The sequence below is a fragment of the Gigantopelta aegis genome, chromosome 8 (genome assembly GCF_016097555.1).
Source record: "Gigantopelta aegis isolate Gae_Host chromosome 8, Gae_host_genome, whole genome shotgun sequence".
NCBI lineage: Eukaryota > Metazoa > Mollusca > Gastropoda > Neomphalida > Peltospiridae > Gigantopelta > Gigantopelta aegis.
The window spans coordinates 64,631,764-64,654,991 of record NC_054706.1 but is presented as its reverse complement, the minus strand read 5'-3'; the positions used below and the strand labels follow the sequence as shown (position 1 = coordinate 64,654,991).

Here is a 23,228-nt window from a genome sequence, read left to right as displayed (position 1 = left end):
TTACCTGAGGTCTCAAGGAGTCAGTGACTGTATATTGAATAAACTATAGACCTTACCTGAGGTCTAGGAGTCAGTGACTGTCTACTGAATTAATTATAGACCTTACCTGAGGTCTCTAGGAGTCAGTGACTGTCTACTGAATAAACTACAGACATTACCTGAGGTCTCTAGGAGTCATTGACTGTATATTGAATAAACTATAGACATGACCTTAGGTCTCTAGGAGTCCCTGACTGTATATTGAATAAACTATGGACCTTACCTGAGGTCTAGGAGTCGGTGACTGTATACTGAATAAACTATAGACATTACCTGAGGTCTCTAGGAGTCAGTGACTGTATATTGAATAAACTATAGACATTACCCGAGGTCTCTAGGAGTCAGTGACTGTACATTGAATAAACTTATAGACATTACCCGAGGTCTCTAGGAGTCAGTGACTGTATATTGAATAAACTATAGACATTACCTGAGGTCTTTAGGAGTGAGTGACTGTATATTGAATAAACTTATAGACATTACCTGAGGTCTCTAGGAGTCAGTGACTGTATATTGAATAAACTATAGACATTACCCAGAATATGACAAATATTTTGAAAAGTCACTAGCCACAGGGCTAGTAGTTTTGTGAAAACCACTAGCCCACCAAGATAAAGCACTAGCCCAAATTCTTGATCAATTATAACTGGATTTTTATCTAATTTTTGTAAGATTACACATTTACGAGTATAACAGTAAAATGAAACAAACACTTAAATTATGTTTTAACTTTCAGTTTTGTCGTGTTGTACGTTTGGTCTTTTGTCCAGTGTGATCCATCGTTATTGTCCCGTTTTCGCTTCTGCCCACTCCCGGGGAAAAATAATTGATTAAACTCATGGTTGGTATCTAAAACCACTATCAAAATAATTAAATTTAAATGAGGGTATGACAGTGTGACACACGGTAATAGATGGTTGAGTGTATTTGGTAGTGGGTTATGCTTTTAGGGCCTACTATTCATGTCGCCAGGAACAGTACTGCCAATTGCTCAAATACAGGGCATTATCCCATATCAGACCGATATCAAAAGAATAGAACGGCGACATCTAATCCGTTGTTAATTGATGAACAAAAAAGGTATTATCTTGTATCGGCAGCTGTGAGACATTATCCAAACGTAATAGCCCAAGCCGAGTCATTGCATGTGCGGTTACCATTAAAGTAAATTGTTTTCCTGGTTGCCGATAACCATATGTAAGCGAAGTGTTAAATTAGAAAACAATAGGTAAATAAAACACACTGAAATTCAAAGCATGACTGGGGTTTACTTGACTGAGATTAACCTGTCGTCGCGATTGGTGATTTCCAAATTAGCCTCAAACATAATTATGTGCGAGATTAACGACCACGTGACGTGTCCAACCAATCAAAGCATGCATGTCATTAGACTTGATTTCCTGTGCCAAAAACTTGAAAGGGAAAAGTAAACAATGCATGCTGTAACCGTAACGATGTAGAGATAGCAGGTTACTGCAGTTTGCAGACCTAGTTCAAGTGGATTATTATTATATACTGATGATGTTGTTGATATTAATCTATGACAAACGTCACAATCAAATTTATTAAACGAAATTTCAGCTGAGAGAAAAACAAAAAAAACAAAAACAAAAACACGATCGAGCGATAAGGAGAGGGGGTGGGAAACCACTAGCCCACAGGGCTAGTGGTTTTGCGTTTCTCACTAGCCCGAACTTAAAAACCACTAGCCACGGGCATCGGGCTAGCGGATTTGTCGAACTCTGAATTACCAGAGGTCTCTAGGAGTCAGTGACTGTATATTGAATAAACTTATAGACATTACCTGAGATCTCTAGCAGTCAGTGACTGTATATTGAATAAACTTATAGACATTACCTGAGGTCTCTTGGAGTCAGTGACTGTATATATAATAAACTTATAGACATTACCTGAGGTCTCTAGGAGCCAGTGACTGTATATTGAATAAACTATAGACATTACCTGAGGTCTCTTGGAGTCAGTGACTGTATATTGAATAAACTTATAGACATTACCTGAGGTCTCTAGGAGTCAGTGACTGTATATTGAATAAACTATAGACATTACTTGAGGTCTTTAGGAGTCAGTGACTGTATATTGAATAAATTTATAGACATTACCTGAGATCTCTAGGAGTCAGTGACTGTATATTGAATAAACTGATAGACATTACCTGAGGTCTCAAGGAGTCAGTGACTGTACATTGAATAAACTATAGACATTACTTGAGGTCTTTAGGAGTGAGTGACTGTATATTGAATAAACTATAGACATTACCTGAGGTCTCTTGGAGTCAGTGACTGTATATATAATAAACTTATAGACATTACCTGAGGTCTCTAGGAGTCAGTGACTGTATATTGAATAAACTATAGACATTACTTGAGGTCTTTAGGAGTGAGTGACTGTATATTGAATAAACTATAGACATTACCTGAGGTCTCTAGGAGTCAGTGACTGTATATTGAATAAACTATAGACATTACTTGAGGTCTTTAGGAGTGAGTGACTGTATATTGAATAAACTATAGACATTACTTGAGGTCTTTAGGAGTGAGTGACTGTATATTGAATAAACTTATAGACATTACCTGAGGTCTCTAGGAGTCAGTGACTGTACATTGAATAAACTTATAGACATTACCTGAGGTCTCTAGGAGTCAGTGACTGTATATTGAATAAACTATAGACATTACCTGAGGTCTCTAGGAGTCAGTGACTGTATATTGAATAAACTTATAGACATTACCTGAGATCTCTAGCAGTCAGTGACTGTATATTGAATAAACTTATAGACATTACCTGAGGTCTCTTGGAGTCAGTGACTGTATATATAATAAACTTATAGACATTACCTGAGGTCTCTAGGAGCCAGTGACTGTATATTGAATAAACTATAGACATTACCTGAGGTCTCTTGGAGTCAGTGACTGTATATTGAATAAACTTATAGACATTACCTGAGGTCTCTAGGAGTCAGTGACTGTATATTGAATAAACTATAGACATTACTTGAGGTCTTTAGGAGTCAGTGACTGTATATTGAATAAATTTATAGACATTACCTGAGATCTCTAGGAGTCAGTGACTGTATATTGAATAAACTGATAGACATTACCTGAGGTCTCAAGGAGTCAGTGACTGTACATTGAATAAACTATAGACATTACTTGAGGTCTTTAGGAGTGAGTGACTGTATATTGAATAAACTATAGACATTACCTGAGGTCTCTTGGAGTCAGTGACTGTATATATAATAAACTATAGACATTACCTGAGGTCTCTAGGAGTCAGTGACTGTATATTGAATAAACTATAGACATTACTTGAGGTCTTTAGGAGTGAGTGACTGTATATTGAATAAACTATAGACATTACCTGAGGTCTCTAGGAGTCAGTGACTGTATATTGAATAAACTATAGACATTACTTGAGGTCTTTAGGAGTGAGTGACTGTATATTGAATAAACTATAGACATTACTTGAGGTCTTTAGGAGTGAGTGACTGTATATTGAATAAACTTATAGACATTACCTGAGGTCTCTAGGAGTCAGTGACTGTACATTGAATAAACTTATAGACATTACCTGAGGTCTCTAGGAGTCAGTGACTGTATATTGAATAAACTATAGACATTACCTGAGGTCTCTAGGAGTCAGTGACTGTATATTGAATAAACTTATAGACATTACCTGAGGTCTCTTGGAGTCAGTGACTGTATATTGAATAAACTATAGACATTACCTGAGGTCTCTAGGAGTCAGTGACTGTATATTGAATAAACTTATAGACATTACCTGAGGTCTCTTGGAGTCAGTGACTGTATATTGAATAAACTATAGACATTACCTGAGGTCTCTAGGAGTCAGTGACTGTATATTGAATAAACTTATAGACATTACCTGAGGTCTCTAGGAGTCAGTGACTGTACATTGAATAAACTTATAGACATTACCTGAGGTCTCTAGGAGTCAGTGACTGTATATTGAATAAACTTATAGACATTACCTGAGGTCTCTTGGAGTCAGTGACTGTATATTGAATAAACTATAGACATTACCTGAGGTCTCTAGGAGTCAGTGACTGTATATTGAATAAACTATAGACATTACCTGAGGTCTCTAGGAGTCAGTGACTGTGAGGCCAGTCTCTCGAACATGTACTGAAGTGCTGGGTGTAGAGGGTGACTCTCATCGACCAGGGCCACACTGCCGTGACTGAGCAGCTCGTGAGGAAACCCTCCATCACACATTATCTGCTGGTTCCTTTCAGTGCGCAACAGGGACTTCAAGATATCACCAGCAAAAAGCCTCAGATCTAGAGAATTCTTTGAAGAAAAAAAAATAATGTGTTAAGTAAACGCAACGTTTTTGGGTTTTTTTTGCCTAATTTTAATCAACAATAACTGATCTAAAGTGATAGATCCTATAAATCTTTAATTTTACCTTTAATACCTAATATATATCCATTTTCTTTACTTACACATGAAGACAAACACAAAATATTTACATCAATTTCATCATCTAAACTGTAAGAACAATTACAGCTAACATTCCTCTAAAAAACAGTGTCAGAATGACCATATGTTTGACGTCCAATAGCCGATGATAAGATAAAAAATCAATGTGCTCTAGTGGCGTCGTTAAATAAAATAGGCTTTGTAAATTCAGCCTCGAATGTCTTAAAAGGTCATCTTTTGATGCTTAACTTTGGTAACCATTTAACACAGGATTGAAGATATGGGCATATGCCTGTGTTTTTGTTTTATTTTTATTGTGAAAATAAATGTTCAAAAGAAATAACGATAACGTTACACTGCAATATGTGCATACTACACTATAAATGTGAAATCCTTCATTTTCATTGTGTTATTAAATTTGTTGACTGCACTAGTCCATGAATTGGATAAAAATTAGACCACCATGAAAAAAATAGAGTTTTGTTTAACAACACCACTAGAGCACATTGATTTATTAATCATTGGCTACTGGATGTCAAACATTTGGTAATTATGACTCGTAGTCATCAGAGGAAACACGCTACATTTTTTCTAATGCAGCAAGGGATCTTTCACATGCACTTTCCCACAGACAGGATAGCACATACCACGGCCTTCGATATACCAGTCATGGTGCACTGGCTGGAATGAGAAATAGCCCAGTAGGTCCACCGACGGGGATCAATCCCAAACTAACCGCGCATCAAGTGAATGCTTTACTACTGGGTTATGTCCCATCCCCTATACCACCATGAATACAAGTGATTTCACAGTACATGAAATGAGAGATACACTGACCTGTTTGTCAGGTTCATATTCGATGGCTGGGAGGAGATGAAACATGGAGAGTACCGCCCCCGAGTGAACAATGACGAGGTCAGAATGGCTGTTGAGATTCAGCACCATGCTCCCCGTGCTGCCTCGCTTTGGTCGTGGTGGAGATTGGTCGATCTGAGATTCATCCGATACAGACAACGTCTGTTTCCGCGCCGATGGACCATCAAGTTTTAGCTGACTGGTAATAGGTCTGGAATATATATTAACAATTTGAAAATATTTGTATTAAAACATTTTTTTGGTTCAGTAAGAATCGGATTGATAAACAAAACAATACTCTATTGTTTATTTGAATGCAATATCATAAAATACACATCGGCAATACCACACAATAGCTGATGTGTATTTTTTGTGCTGGGGTGTTGGTAAGCATTCATAAATGTGCAATATCATAAGTTCATATACAAACACATAAGATTTATATTAATTCCTATCACTAGTGGTTAATTAAAAATAAAGAAAAATATTAATAAATAACAAAATAATCTATGATTTTTATTTAAATATATTCCCTATAATTCATGATTTTAGATTCAAATATACTAACAGTAATTCACAATACTAGACATAAATATACTAACCGTAATTCATGACATTGGACTTAAATGTACTAACAGTAATTCATGACATTAGATTTAAATGTACTAACATTAATTCATGACATTAGATTTAAATGTACTAACTAATTCATGACATTAGATTTAAATGTACTAACAGTAATTCATGACATTAGATTTAATTGTACTAACCGTAATTCATGACATTAGATTTAAATGTACTAACCGTAATTCATGACATTAGATTTAAATGTACTAACAGTAATTCATGACATTAGATTTAAATATATGAACAATAATCTTTAAATGTTGATGGTAAACTGTTAACGTAAGTGTTTTTATCATACATACTTATCAAAAGCATCTAGTGCCATGTCGTAGAGGTAGCGGACCAACAAGCAGCAGGAGAGCAGGATGACTGGGATAGGTTTCTGTAACCTGTCAAATAAACACAACACACTGTGCAGACTTGGCTTATATACATACATCTAGTGTAAAGACTATAAAGAAAACTTGGATTTTTTTTCAGGACCAAGTGCATTCCATCACAACTATGTTTTTTCCACAGACTGCTCTGAACCAGTGGTTTAGTGGTTAAGCGATTGGACTTTAGGCTGGTAGATACTGGGTTTGTCTCCCACTACAATTCTCTCACTAACAACAAACCATTAATCCACTGTCCTGGACAGAGAGCCCAGATAGTTGAGATGTATTAAATGACATTAATAATCCATAATGTCAAACAATGTTGAGGTTATGTAAAAATAACTCCCTTAGGTGAGAAAGAAAACCCCCAAAGAAAATAAACATAATAATAATTTGGAGCAAAAGTTTGTTTTGATTAACAACACCACTAGAGCACATTGATTTATTAATCATCGGCTATTAGATATCAGACATTTGGTAATTTCGACATATTGTCTTAGAGAGGAAACCCGCTACATTTTTCATAATACAGCAAGGGACCTTTTATATGCACTTTCCCAGTCAGGAAAACAAATACTACAGCCTCTGTCCAGTCATGGTGCACTGGTTGAAATGAGAAAAAATCCAATCAGCTGAATGGTTCCTCTGAGGTGGTTCGATCCTGTGACACAAACACCTCAAACGAGCACTCAACCGACTAAGCTAAATCCCGCCACATAATTTGGAGCAAGATATGGATCTGTGGTAGTTTTCAGCTGAGGTCTGATGAATGGCAGAATGTGTTGTAAAGGTAAGAGGCAAGAAAGCTTTGCTACAAAGGTATTTTGTACAATTACGGTTTATCCATTTTTTCCCACCATCATATGAAAATAACTGCTTCTCCAAAATGTCACTAATAGGTCTGTAGCATGCTGCTTAAAAGATTACTGACAGTTCAGGAACAACATTATCTCATGTTTACATACCTCTCTTCCTTTGTGTGACAGAAGAACTCCCCTAGATGTTCCAAGCTCTCTGATGGACTCACATCTTCAGGGGCTGGCTGTATGTCCATGGTGCTGGAGAAACATCCCAGTAGGCGGATTGCTTCCGTTAAGCTGTCATATCGCACCTAGAGTTAGAAGCAAAACAATGATTTAAATAGTAGAGAGAAATGATGAAAATATTTTTAATTGTTTTTTCGTTTTTTTTAATATTTTATTCTTAATATTTTTTATTGTTCCCCAAAACTAGGAAAATAAAGGATGATAGCAAATGTTAATATAAAGAGCTAAATGCAAAAAACAGTTAATAATTAAAGGAAAATTAAAATTAAAAAATATATGCTGAAATGTTGTGAAATGAAAAGTAACAGAAACATGAATTATTCATAAAATTTCACTCATACATTGTATACACTAATGGCATAAAAAGTAATTCCAGAAGAAATATAAATATAATTATGACAGTTAAAGTGGTCTCACCTCAGTAGCAAAGAATTTTGCATTAGCAGGTTCGTATCTCATGGCAACTGTGAGTGTACTAAAAACAGTTCGTAACATAGTCAGAATGTCCTTTCGGTTCACTGTAAAACATAAACATACAGCAAAATTCAATAAAATAATTACTAATAATAAATGTTTTTGACCAATTAAATAAAGTTAAATATGATCAAATAGATGATCTATATTTCTTTTACAAGCAATAGACACCTCAATAGATATAAAAGATGAAATTGTTTACCTCAGGATTCTCCCAGACTTAAATCATATTAATTCTACAAATCAATAATTTTATTTATTTAAACGGTTATTGCCTATTTATCAAGAGTTACTTCCCTTGAGCTAAATAGTAATAATCATCAAATTAAAGACACAGCTATTAACTGAAATAGAACACCGTTACCTTCATGCCACGGTGATTTGGGTGGGTTAGCCAAACAGCCTTCCATGGACACCAGCACCGACATGACGTACACAAAACCACCAACCTTCCGGAAAACTGTTCGCGTTCGGTGACTTTCTCTCAACACATTTAACAGTGACTGAAATATCAAAATAATAACATGAAGGAAGCAAATAAAACCTAAAGCATATTAATTATTTAAGCTAAATACAAATTTAATTCAGTTAGATAATTTTTTTATATTATTTTCAAAGTAAACTGTCAAGCTTCAAAAACCCCAAAGAAGCTAATGCAGGAAAAAGTAATCACATCATATTAAGACATTAAAATTAATAGATGTTAAACATTTATTATGGAACTGATCTTTCCTACAAAACCCTTGTATCATACAGACACATCACAACTATCAATTATTTCTCAATTTGTAGCTGTGTGGCTATGGCTTGAATGATAACACAACAGGAAAATGTTATTCATTTCTCACTCGCCATATGACATTAGGACCTATATTTAAAAAATTAAATAACCTCCCAAAAAGCAGGGATTTTTTTAATTATCCCCCCATTCTTAAATTTATTTTACAATTTTGGAATTGTATTACTACCACCAATACGAGTTACTATTGCAAATGTAATAATGTTCCATTTGTTGGTAATATATTAGCAGTTATTTCATAAAATCTTATTTAGTCTGACATAAACATTATAGTCCGTCCCATCCTTTTATAAAAATGTTTTTTGTAAATAATTTCTGTTTGGTTTGAAGTAGGAAAAAATGTTTTGGAAATAACAAAAAAAAAGAGACAGTTTTTGTGTACAATTATGGAATGGTATAGTCTTGCTTTACTGAGATAACTCTTGACTATTTTCTCTGTAGTGAATTTAAAGCTGCACACCCTAGTTCCATCCAGCGAAAATAAATTATAATTTGGTTAATCTACAAACCTGTAACACACTTAGATCACGTTTTTATCAAATGGAGTGAAAAAGCAGGTTTTATATCGATAAATAACATGGGAATCCCCATGTCCCAATTGCTTGAAATAATTTTGAAAGTTTGTATTCTGATGTCACCGGTAGATGTCGCTCGAAGCACAACAATGCCTACGTCACTACAAATTTTACAGACTTGGGGTGCGTTCTTTTCACCTCTCCTGGACATGTTCCAACTGTTCTGTCCTGGTTGTATCCCCTCTCCAGATATCGTAGGACTTAGCAAAATTGTTGGTTTTAAGGGTTTGTAACATTTTGTATTGAGATACTTACTTGTGTGAACTTTATTGTTACTGAAAATGTTCACGAACTGTGAAGAAAAATCTCACAAATGAACAACAAATCGGATGTTGATTGCGCGAACTGTGCACGAGAAAACAAACCGAACCAAAATGATAACGGTCACGTGGTATACCAACGTCTGTGACATTGAAATGGAAATATCCCGTCTAAAAATAGATTAGACCTTGTCTGCTCAACGGTTTTTTCTCAAACATGCATCCGTTTTTCAGAAATACGAAAAATGCATTTTGTGGTATTACAAACACCAGGATTACCAAAAAACACTTCAGGTGAATGGAAATATATATTCTAAATAATAAACGGTAAGTAAAGTGCAATTTTATTTGTGAAAAAATGGGTTTAATAGCGAAAAACAACGCCGTAATGGTTAACAACTAGCCGTAACTAGGGTGTGTCTCTTTAATCAAACAAGAGTTACCTTATATCAAGACTACACCAGTCTATAAACCAAAATAGTGGCCATAAGCGTCGTTTACTATGGTATGTTTTACAGTTTTATTTATTTCTAAACCGATTATTTTTTTAATTGCACACAAAAACTGTTGGGGTTTTTATTTTCAAAACACTTACTTTTTTCTTACGTCAAATCAAATTTACAAATTTTTTTTTTATAAAAGGATGGGATGGACTATACAATGTACCTCCCGCCTGTTACCAACTACGGTTGGACTGCTGGTGCTCCCTTGTACCTGCCAGTGCAGGCGGTCCCTCCTTCACCCTCCCCAACCCTTTCCTGTCCTGGACGGAGGAACTGGCTGAGGCCGGTACTTGTGCCCAGGACAGGCGTGTGCTACAACAGCTTGCTCTGAATATACACGTTAATCATTTTAGAATTAGAATACAATGCAGGTGCATGTCTACCTTGAGAATGTGTGTCTTGAGATCCAGGTCAACAATGGGTGCCGTTGGCATCAAGCCAAGTAGTGTGCCCATGTCATCATCGCCGCCAGGGGATAGCACCAGCTGCTGCACGATGTTGAGGGCTTGTTGTCGACAGTCCACATAAGGAACCATGTTGTGGGCACACCGCGCACCTCCACATTCACGAAACACACCTGGGGTAGACAGAACAAGAGATACATGTATGTAAAACGTACAGAACCATGTTGTGGGCACACCGCGCACCTCCACACTCACGAAACACACCTGGGGTAGACAGAACAAAGAAATACATGTATGTAAAACGTATGGAACCATGTTGTAGGCACACCGCGCACCTCCACATTCACGAAACACACCTGGCTTACCTGGGGTAGACAGAACAAGAGATACACGTATGTAAAAACAAAGAAAAGATTTGTCATAAAAAAGAAAGGAATATTTGCTTAAAGAGACATTCCTGAGTTTGCTGCATTGTAAGAGGTTTCCGACTAATAAAATATTTCTACGATTAAACTTACATATTAAATATATTAACTTGCTTACAATATCAGTGTCTGTATATTCAATGTGTTTCTGGTCATCTTAATATTTGTAAGAAGCCCAAACTGGAATTTGTCATCAAATAATTCGTAAGTAAGAAAAAAAAATTATTGTAAGGAAATAAAATGAAATTTAACCTAGTACAAATATTAGAATGATAAGAAACATGTTTAATATACAGCCACTAATATGTTATGCAGAAAAATATATCTGATGTAATTACAATCATTAAAAAGTCTCTGTTAGTCGATAACATCTTAAAAATTGCAGCAAACTCAGGAATGTCCCTTTAAAGGTTTCACCATTATGTAGTTTGATAGTATGTGGTGCACTGTTAATTTAATTATGTCGTGGATGTGATAGCACACTGCTTACTTCTATTATTCTAGAACAAATACAAAAAGATTAAAAGAAACCGACAAAACTCATCACTAGTAAACATAATTCACACAAAAGGCTACTATTTTCCAATCTTTAACAATGATTATTATATTAATCTCATATAGAAGGTGACTTCATAATATTAAAATGATTGTTTTCCCCAAGGAAACCTGCATTTTACAGGGGAAATGTCGAGAGTTTAAAATTTTTTTTTTTTAAGTAGAATAGTTTTAGACTACCTTTTATTTTATACAATATTGCCAAGCCTCATCTATTAACAATGTCCAAGATTTTCTCATAACTAACTGTGACTGTGGACAGTCTGAGTTGAGAGAAATGTCACTAACACTGACTGTGGACGGTTTGAGTTGAGAGAAATGTCACTAACACTGTGACTGTGGACGGTTTGAGTTGAGAGAAATGTCACTAACACTGTGACTGTGGACAGTTTGAGTTGAGAGAAATATCACTAACTTGCATTGCTGCTGTTTCCACTGAGTAGCAAGGTCAAAGCCTCCATCACTAGGTGACCCAATTCTTCTTCCTTACAGTTCACTTTCTCACTCTCTGTAACATAAAACAGAACAAAAAACCCACAGTATTAACACTTCAAACGATGTCATTGAAATGTGCAAAGAATTGTTAAGGAACATATTAAACAAGTCAATGTTAATACAACTGACAGCATAATAAACAATGAATATAACCTAAAATAAAATGTGTTGAGTGCATTCGTTAAATAAAATATTTCCTATAAACAATGAAATAATCTTAACATGAAAGAACAAAGTATGAAAATTGAACATGTGCACCAATTTGTTTACTGGGCATTTCCCTCCTTAACTAGATAAACCTACACACTTTTGAGGGGAATCCCCTATTCGGAAACTCTGGCCCTGTGCTTTTAAAACTTTATAAAGTCTACTCATATGGCTTTAATAAAGTTTTGCTTGTACAAATAACATGTAGTTCAAATCTGGAAACTTTACTAAAGTTATGAGTTTAGACTTTTCAAGTTTTATAAGCTCAGGCTAGATCTAGGCCAAATTTAAAATAATGAATGTTTGTTGTATCATCTTAATCCTTAACCCATGGTCTTCTTTATATTTTGTTTTCTTCCTCAGTAAAATACCAAATAATAATAATTTAAAAAACATTCCCAATAACCTGTTACTGTTAAAATGGTCATTAAAGGCAACACCACACAATGCAAGTGCCTTATATGAGAATAATCAACTGCATAGTAACCAATGATTTGGATGAAAAGATGATTTTTAAATTATTATTATTTTTATTTTTTTTAAAATCCCACTGCCCCCTTTCTTTTGACTCCTTTGAATTCTATCTCATTTCTTCCCGATCTGACAACTCCTCCTATCTTTCAACTTCTTTTGCTGTCCACCTCCACATCCCAATCCTTGTCTCTCCAACCGTGACATGTGCTTGTTTCTTGTGGTTATCTGTGCCACACACCTGTCATTCCCCATCAGCTTTTAGCTGTGGGCTTAGTTTGACCACTTTGGAGTATTCAGTAGTTACTTCTGGCATTGTTAAGAGGCACTTGGAACTAACTACTATCCTCCCCTACTACCAGCGGTTGTTAGTTAGTGCTGTGGGTCAGACCAGCTTTATTAGCGGTAGAGGACAAGGATGCCAGGTGGGTGTAGGGGAGTACACAGAGACTGAACCCGTGGAGGAAGCTGAGACAGGTAGTCGATGGTGTGGACAGCTCAGAAGACAGAGTTGGAGGAAACTGACAGAAAGGGTCGAAACATATTGAAATTGTAGGAGAAATTGTAAAGTTTTTTATATTAAGATAATGAGAATGGTAGGCAGAGGGTGATAGATGAGAAAGATGAGCCAGCTTTGACGGGATTTGAACCACTGTCGTCAGCTTGATTGTCCAGCAACTTATCCACTACACCACTGAGCTCACTAAAATCATGATGTTTGTCTCGACACAATTGGCTATTCTCATACAAGACACTTGGATCATATGGTATAGTCTTTAGGGTACATCAAAGCCAAAGGTGTTTTTTCCCATGTTCCAAAGATTAAAGCATGACAGTAACTATTCACCTGCTGAAATACTAGCTGGATCTTGCGGTTCCTTCAGCAGTGCTGCGTATCTGTGTAAACATGACACCATGACCTCCAGCATTCCAACCTCACGGAACACATCCCGGTACACGCTGTGATATCGCAGGATACGTAACAGTGTCTTCATACATAGGATACTGCATTCAATGGAACTGGTGGAGTAACAAAGAACAATTAAAAATTATAATTAGACTTTTAAACTATATATGCAAAATGCATACTTAAGAATTCAAGCCCTCATTTATATACACGGCATCTGTGTACATAGCCACTTTTGTGCTAAATAACAAAGATGGCAGCCCCATTATGGTTGTGTTTATGGAATTCATCTTTGTACACAATATTTAACAGAATAATCAGGGCTCGAAACTCGCCAAAAATAATAATGGATGTTGGCAAATTAAGGTAAGTGAACCATGAACCACGAGCAAGATTTTAATGTGGAATAAATATATGCAATACAAATATTAATAGCGGCTCATATGTTACAGCTCTAATAATATTATTTGGGTGACTAACGCCATTATTTTTTAATATTTAAGTCGCCGAAACGGGACATTGGTCAAATTTGGCGATCTGGCCACAGGCCGTTTCGAGCCCTGATAATAGGAAACTGTTAAAAAGGTCTTGTATATTATAGATTATTATTATAACAACAACACAGAAAAACAACACACTCACTGTTGTGATTTCACCAGTATGCTTAAACTGATCAGCTCCTTACAGGGAACAAAGTTCAGGTTGAATACAATGAATTCCATCAGTTCAAAGAACCGCGTCTGAAAACAATAGGATTACCATAGTGACTACTATTGATGTTTTTATATACAGCATATCATGTTTGTTTTAAATATTTCTTAATTTTGTTATGGTTTATATGTTTTGACTAATTCTTTGATGAGCGATAACAAATTTATGTTTACAATTAACAAATACCCAGGGCTCGTGCTGTCGTTCGTCAAAGTCACCAACTACGAAAAAAGAAAAAAAAATTGCGAAACATTCCCCGCCCCCCCCCCCCCATATCTCGATTTTTAGAACCAAACATTTTCAACCAGTTTTGTTCAGTTGATCCGCTTCACGGTGTGAATAAGCGCTATTTGCATGTCCACTTGGCCAGTCTACTATTCAGTAGTGTACTGCCAGCTGCTTGTCGTAAAGCTAAAAAAGGCAATTAAATAAAATGAAATACTGTTTAAGACATGTTGCATTTTTTATATTAAATGTTTGATTACTGGCGACAACAAGTTTTACTTTTTATTAGTCATGTTTTGTCGTACCGGTTAATGCTGTAAATCTGGGTTACATGGTTGAGTTCATTTCCACGAAGTGGATGCATTGAATACATATTGTTTCTCACTTATATACAATCATTATTAGTTGAAACTTTCTACGTTTACAGATTATATTTCAAACATATTAAATGGCGAAATTATAATTTATTTGTGCTACATCTACTGATATAATACTAGCGCCGACATGATACATCCCTCTGCCCCTTGCACAGAAAAAAAAAAAAAACTCTCGAAACCGGTGTGAAAATGAAAGAGCTTTTTTCCCCACTTTCTGTCTTTATTTTGGGTGACTGGCTATAATCTTGAGTTGGACACCATAATAATTATGAACAGTATTCACTTATAAATCATACGCACTGGCGTAGGAAATGGGGGGCACTTTTAAGATATTTTGCTTTATATTTGCTTTATAATAGTGTAAAAGTGTCCCCCCCCCCCCCAACTTTTTGGCACCTTCCTACTCTCATGTATTATTACAGGTAACGTAGGAGGGTAGTTACAAAACGAGGTCATGGGGTAGGGTATGATCAAGAGTTACGCACTTAAAAAAAACATTTTGTTTCTTAAAAATATGATTTTTCTATTATATATACAATAATACATCTATTTATTACCAAAGAGATTAAAGATACACACCTATGGGTCTGTGGCATTGTAACAACAATATCTGGAGGGGTAGCACAGTCTCTGGTGGGACTAGAGTTTTTATATTTTACATATAAAGCACAAAAGATAATGATGACCAAAATAAGAACAGAAAATCTAATGTTTATACATTTATAATGTTGGTAAAATTAATGCCAGTGACAAGAAAAGAAGGAAGTGGTTAGGAGACAATTGATAAATAATAATATATAGGGGTGAGTCTTGTCATCATTACAAAACATAATGGAGGCAGGGTTACAAAAAATAACAGTCTGATCTTACGTTATGTAATTGTTGAACATCTTCATTTTAAAAAAATTTGATGTCTCATCATATTTTTTTCTAAATTGTAATAAAAACAAAAGGGCATTGGGTTCTTACATTTCACACTTTTGGTGCAAAAATATATGTATAGTGTATATCTTAGTCAGGTGAATCTTTTGGGGAACATATATATCAAATCAAAATTCACTTGCTTCTTTCAAAGTACAGAGAAACATAGAGTTCATCATCTGATGCATACGATAAGTAAAATTGCCTCCTTTGTGATATATACCACTCATGGTGCACTGACGTCAATGAGCCCATCGACGGGGATCGACCCTAGATCGACTGCACATCATATGGGCGCTTTACGACTGGGCTACAGCCAGCCTTATAGGCATCAGCAGCATTTCATTATTAGATTACAAGACGTAAACTGAATAATAAGTACATTTTAGCATATACTATATTATCATAAAGAACGAGATTTAAAAAAATAAATCTTTTGACTGAAATGCCAATATGTTACTGGCGAATATATATTTAGATTGGCAAAAGAAATTGAAGATTGGCGGATTTTTCGGTGAACAAAAATAGCAAGCCAGGGCTAGCCCTGAATACCTAAATGTTGGGGGTTTTTTTCAGGTTATGAGGAGCGAGATCTAGTTCAGTCAGTAGGTCATAGGATCAAACCAGCTCAGTGGACCAATTCTCATACACCTTTTACCAAACTGTCTGGCTATTAATGGCCCATTCAAGAAAAAATTATGACTTTGAATACAGTAGCCATGTAATAAAACATAATAATTTAGTTTGACATATATCTTTTAAGCAAGCTGTGCTTCAAAATGAATAAGGTATTTACTGACTTTATAGTAAAAGGTAATACTTATTTGTCTCATAACTTACAGTAGGATGTTATTGGTATACTAAATAAACCTAATACCTGAACATCAACTTCTATAAAAGAGGACCTCGCAAGTTAACAAACGTGTAGCCAAATCTTTTGTTCTTTGTACAATAAAATATGGTTTTAATCAATCAACATCAACTGGTTTGAGGTATATCTTTTTTAAGACTCACAGCAGGATGTTTTTTGTCTACTAAATAAACGTAATACCTGAATATCAACTAGTTTGAGGTATATCTTTTCTGAGACTCACAGCAGGATATAAACGTAATACCTGAATATCAACTGGTTTGAGGTATATCTTTTCTGCAAACTGTGACAGTGTGTGTTGTGACTCCAAGATGAAGAAGTTGGCGTTGTCTTGGTGATAGATACTGCTGATCACGTCGAGAATGGTACTGCACAGTGGAATACTGTTTGACTGAAAAATAAATACACATTTCAGTTTTCATCCGGAGAGGTAAGTGATCACTCACACTTCCCTCCACACTCACCTGGAAATGATCACGAGTGGTAATTTGATAGCTTTGCAATAAAATGTTTTAAAATGTTCTTTAAAACTTCATGTATTTATTCGCCCAACACCATTTCAAAATAGTGATATTCAGCTTGCATTGATTTTCCTCAAGGTGATGAATGCATTTATTAATAAATCAAAACAAAGTAAGCCAATTTATGATATGACAGAACAAAACTGATTGGAAAACATAGCTAAAAATGTTAAACCAAATGAAGAATTACATTGTACTGTGGAACAGTGGACTAAAAATGACACATTAAAAAGTGAAATAATATTTTTGTTTTAAATATTTCAAAGCTGTTTTTATTTTTGAGACACTTGATAAACATGTTAATAAATTTTTTTTAATTTAAATGAAGTAAAAGGAAAGAAGATTTTTTTTTTTAATAATAATACATGTTTGTTTAATAAAGCTAATTAGGTATCAAACATGATAAATGGGACATGAAAACAACCAGAAAACATTATTACCAACCTTTAAAAATACTGATTGTAAAACTTGAAATGCATGTAGATTTCTCACACTAACCCCTGCAAACAAAATATGACACAAGTGAAATCTTGAGAAAAAGTATTTAATGTGGGCAAAACATTAAAACTAAAATGACCAGGTACATCAGTATAAACATAAACACCTGCATAAGACAAGACAGACTAAATAAAATAATTTTAAAATATTACTGTCAGCAAATAATGAATAATAGAAGTGCAACAAAATGCAGCTATATATATATATATCACTGAGCCATTTGAATAACTGCTAACAAGTATGTCTTTCCATGTCATGCATAAACAATGAGTATATATGCCACAGGTTGGATATCTAATGATATTACTTGTTTGTTAAAATTATGCTTTTTTCTTCTTCTTATATCAAAAACTGAACATAAAAAATTTAGCAAGATGGCTGCACAATGTGTATTTTGATTAACAGAATTACTGAGAAGATCATCATTACATAAAATGTATAATAACAAAATATCAATGGAGAAATATCAATGACCCTATTTAAACCTTTCTTAAGATTAATATTCAGGCTGGCTTTATTGAATAAGATCACCGATGATATTAATTTCTTTCAAGCTAACGAGGCTTACTATAATTAAGAAAATGTTTTCGGACTGGTTTTCCTTTATATTATTACATTATCATCATAATTTAAGTCAAACCACAAATTAAGACAAACACAACAAGAAAGGTACTGTACCACTGCTGATTTAATTACAATACAGTTATACTATAGGAAACTGAACATTTTCTCAGAACTCACTATAAGTTACAACTAACAGTGAAAAAGATCTGTATCATTATAACTATACAATACTAACTGAAGTGTGGTAAAATAATTTACTCAAACTGATGTTCAAAAGAAAAACAATTAAATATTCATATAATACAAGCTAGTAGTAAATCATACTTTGATTGTTGCTAGCTAATGATACTTATTAACAAGCAAGCAAAAACAATAATCACTAAAAACCAAAATAAAACCTCCAAACATTCTAAATACAATACGAATATAAAAATGAAAACACCATCACCTAAAATCATGTTTAAGAAACAACTAAATAACTAATATCAATTTAAAAACTACCTTTAGATAGAAGCATAAAGCTAAAGATAATTTTTTACTACACTTTGTCTAGATTTTATTTTTATTCAGATACTGTCAGACACATTAAAAATATAAAAACAAAGGAAAGATAAACCAAGAACCTATCATCCCTGTTGAACAGAAATATTATTTATATGGTACCAGTAAGTGCAATATATTTAAATAGGTTTTTAGTATTCCAGCTCCCATGATCGATTGGACATTTGACCCACATGTTAAGTATACATATAGTATTGCATAATAAAGTCATTTGGGATAGTTGATTTAATAGCGATATTTGCATTAACAATAGAGATTCAAAGTCGTTTTTCTCCTCATCAGTTATAGGCAAACTAGGAAATAATCTTTCAAAAACACTGATGACAATAATATTATAAATAATGAGTACCAAAGGGTAATACCGTTTCTTTTTGTGTAACCTGAAACAAAACACCCAAATGACTTTATTGGTAAATTGATCTTGTTAGATTTGCAGATAGCATATATTATAATATAATAAGTGTGCCCTTTAACCAACTAACACATAAATCAGACCATAGCTATATTTTTATAGTATTAAATACAGTTGTGGCATCTTAAAGTTATGAAAAAGATTGTCTCGAGTTTGCAGCCATTGTAGTCTTGTATATGCACCACCCCCAGACAGGATAGCACATACAACAGCCTTTCATATATCAGTCATGGTGCTCTGACTGGAACGAGAAATAGCCCAATGGGCCCAACGATGGGGATAGATCCTATACCGACCACACATCAAGCAAGCGCGTTGTCACTGGGCTATGTCCCACCTCTTGTGGAGAAAGAAATACCATTCTCAACTTTTTTGACATGTGGCAAACTCCTGGTAACTTGAACCACCGTTCTTGACTTATTTCAATGCTGGATATTAAATGCATTTTAAAATGTCAGTGTCTGTATAATTACACAACATACAATGTGTTTATTGTTATCTTAATGTTTGTAGTAACCCGAACTGTATTTTACTTCCAAATAATTTTGTAATTTATATTAGGATGTCAAAAACAGGACAACCACTTTTGATATACAGAAACTGATATTCAAAACAATAAACTGCATTCAAGATGTAATTTTACTCATTAAAAAGGATTTATTATTTGGAAACATGTTACAATGGTTGCGAACTCAGGATAATATAATCCCTTTAATGCAAAATTTACAAGCTTAAAAAAAATATTTTGCAATATAAAAAGAAATGTAATTTTTAACAGCAACTATATCATGCAAATTTTAAGCTCAACAATGTTGTTGACAATCTTACATATATATCATCATAACAACCTGCAACTTGTGTCAAAAGCAGATGACTTTTTCTTCCTGCAACCTAAATTTTGTAATTCTAAACTGCAATGATGCATCAGATATCTGTACAGTCTTGTGTACGGAATGCCTTCTGATACTTGTTTTCTTTCAATAAAATGCAAACAATATTTTTAATATTGCATTTCAAGAAATGTACACAGTATTATGGTTTGGTTATTTAATTGTGCAAATTATACTGTTATAAATAAATAAAGACATGTAATGAAATTAGTGAGCCGACCCAAGCTGTGCAGAATATTTGCAAGAACTTAGCCATTAAGTACCACTCGATATCACAAGAACTTCCTCTGAAAAACATGCAACATGTTTACTAAACTAAGATCCACTGAAAAACACAGAACAGGAATTGGGTCAACCAATCAAAACAAAGGGTGCAAAGAACTAAACACAACTAACAATGACTTACAGAGGTTATCTAAAATAAAAAAAATTGCCAGTGAAATAAAATACAAAACAAAAAGTTCAACTGAATATTGCTCGTGTGCTATTATTCAAGTTTTATGACTGCTAAGTCCAAGCATAGTACTCTTTGCAGACAAGACTAGCTCTGGCATTGCCAAATTCACTGACTGTGAATTTTAAAAACAATTGACAAATTTTATTTTATTTTGGGTAAAATAATTTCATGGAATGATTGACATATTGTTATAAAATAACAATATGCCTTTCTATACTTTTTTATTTTTAAAGTTTTATAAATATTTTGGCAAAATTTTCTACTCACCCAGAGCTAGACCTGCCACAGATATTATCTGACATTCGTTTTTACCAGTATCTACTTTGTTTGAAATAAAGCCTAATTCTTAGGCAGGAATAAAATTATCTGTAGCAAACATTTATTTCTCTGTAGTAAATATTTAATTATAAAAATTTAAATGTTGAGCTATATTCTGTTCAATATATTAAAATGGTTTGTAACCTGTCTTAAAAATTCAGACAATATGCTTGAACCTTTCAGTCAAATAAATAGTGATAATTTTATGATGGTAATTTCGTACTAACAATAATATAAAAGTAAATACCCATTGATGATTTTTTTTTTTTTAAATCAACCCACAAATCAGTTTTGTGAAAAACCCTACCTTCAGTGGATGTAAAGTATTAGTTAAATGTCATAATAAAATTAAATTATAATTTGTGCAGTTGAAAGTATGCTACATAAATAATAATAATAATTAAAACAATCTTACACTACTTTAATTTAGTAACTTTTAGAAACATTATGGGCCATATTTACAAAGCCTATTTTTTGTTAAACACAGGTGTTTAAGCATTGTAAATATAAGTAATTAAACACATATAAGACAAAAACAGGCTTTGTAAATTTAGCCTGATGTCTTTTATCATTTTCTTTGACAAAAAACAACAACCATGGTGGGCCATAGTCCAGTGGGCTATTGTCCTAATCTGTGCTATGGCTATCAAGTAAACCCCGATATAACCTATTTAACAGGTCTACATGAATACCTTTCCCAGCAGGCTGTGGGGTGCTGAATCCAGGCATCTGGAAAAGTGACCCTGTGCTGGCGGGTGTTGGTTTCAGCTCGGTGAAGCCGCATGTTGTCAGGGAGCCCACCAACAGAACCAGGTTACGCAATGCTTGCTGGGTCTCTTCAGCGGGGTCCTGCTCCAAGCTAAAAGAGAAGTTTCATTCTTATAAAAATTCATATCCAACACAAAACAAACTCTAGAATGATATCTGTGTTGATCTCACTGTTTAAGGGGGAATATCAGTCTCGCTCCTCCTTCACTTCCATGAGACTAGTTTAAGGAGAGTTTATTTTTAGCTCTTCTCAGAAGGTGAATTTATATGGTATCAGGGTGGTAATATCTTAATGGCTCTTCATAATCTAAGTTAGGGAAAGAAGGCAGGAATGTTTTATTTAATGATGCACTAAACATATTTTAATTATGGTTATTCCAGATATTAGAGGAAACCCGTTGCCGCCACTCCATGGGCTGGTATGAGAAATAGCCCACTGGGCCCATCAACGGAGATCCACCCCTCTAAGTTAGGGGAGAATTTAATCACTCTCCTCAAATTTTGTTTGATCAACTGATTAAAACACTAATGAACTTAATAGAACACCATCAAGTAGTGCATTGCTAAAACGTGAATATGGAAAGAAAACGAATGTTAATTTAGTAAAATACCTAACATGTGGTTTAGTTTCTAACAAGTATAACATCAGGGCTAGCTCTGGGTAAGCAGAACATTTCGCAAAAATATCTATTAAACTAAAAAAATTGTAGAAACCCAGTTATTTTGTAACAAAATATCAATTATTACATGAAATTATTTCGCCAAGTGAAAATAAAATGTCAATTATTTTCGAAATTTGCAATTGGCGAATTTGGCGAGTGCCAAAGCTAGCTCTGTATGTAACTAAGACTCTACATTGCATTTCAAAGGTTTTTACCATTCCTTCTTGCAAAGATGAATACAAAATTCTATCCAACATGTAAACCATAAACATTAACAGATGAAAATCTAAAAATCTTTATATTCAACCATGTCAGTCCCATCCTCCTACAAAAACGATTTTTGGAAAGAATTTCAGTTTGGTTTGATGTAAGAAAAAAGTAAGTGTTTGGAAATAACAAAAAAATACTATTTTCGAGTGCAATTTTGAAACAAATGGGCTCAGAAATTGTAGTAAATTCCATAGTATGAAAAAAGGCGGTCCTTGTGGGAAGGACTATAAGAGTAGTGTAGACTGTTTACTAGTGTAGACTGTTTACTGCACATAATGGATCATACCGCAACAGGAACTCTGACAGATAGACATATCCCTGAGCAGCTCGAAAGTCATCCAGCAGAACTTGTGACACCTCGCTGGAATCTTTGAGAAAGCAAAAACATGTCACAAACATCTCTACCAACTCAAGGGGTGACAACTCCTTCAGTCTCTGCATATTCTCCAAACAATGCCTCACACATCCTTTCTCTGAAAAGAAAATAACAAATCATTGGTCATAAGTAACAAATGTACTATACAGGATGTTAAGTTTATGCTTTATACGAAATGTTACATTTTCTATGTCTCCTCACAAAACAAATTACAATGTAAATCTTTTTCTATGATTCTGACATCACATTTCAAATTATTTACAAGACAATGCAAACCATGATGAACTTAAATTCAGAAAGAGTTTGTGTGTGGGGGAAGTAAGTAAGCAGTGTCAAGACAATAAAAA

At 34.3% G+C, this 23,228-nt stretch overlaps 1 protein-coding gene across 3 annotated transcripts in view; it reads right to left on the bottom strand.

Annotated features, from left to right (window-relative positions):
* Positions 1–23,228, bottom strand: part of LOC121378313 (WD repeat and FYVE domain-containing protein 3-like) — a 106,948-nt gene that overhangs the window by 73,951 nt on the left and 9,769 nt on the right. For 2 of the 3 annotated variants that reach the window (XM_041506422.1, XM_041506424.1), the window contains exons 6-20: positions 22,792–22,978; positions 21,498–21,664; positions 20,294–20,317; positions 17,550–17,605; positions 16,829–16,975; positions 14,122–14,219; positions 13,420–13,592; positions 11,815–11,907; positions 10,399–10,592; positions 8,243–8,381; positions 7,822–7,922; positions 7,324–7,469; positions 6,284–6,370; positions 5,337–5,565; positions 4,153–4,367 (exon numbers count right to left, since the gene is read on the bottom strand). In XM_041506422.1, the coding sequence (XP_041362356.1) occupies positions 4,153–4,367; positions 5,337–5,565; positions 6,284–6,370; positions 7,324–7,469; positions 7,822–7,922; positions 8,243–8,381; positions 10,399–10,592; positions 11,815–11,907; positions 13,420–13,592; positions 14,122–14,219; positions 16,829–16,975; positions 17,550–17,605; positions 20,294–20,317; positions 21,498–21,664; positions 22,792–22,978 (2,056 nt within the window). Of the gene's footprint in view, positions 1–4,152; positions 4,368–5,336; positions 5,566–6,283; positions 6,371–7,323; positions 7,470–7,821; positions 7,923–8,242; positions 8,382–10,398; positions 10,593–11,814; positions 11,908–13,419; positions 13,593–14,121; positions 14,220–16,828; positions 16,976–17,549; positions 17,606–20,293; positions 20,318–20,436; positions 20,446–21,497; positions 21,665–22,791; positions 22,979–23,228 lie in introns of all 3 variants that reach the window. The other variant, XM_041506423.1, reaches the window with a different exon arrangement.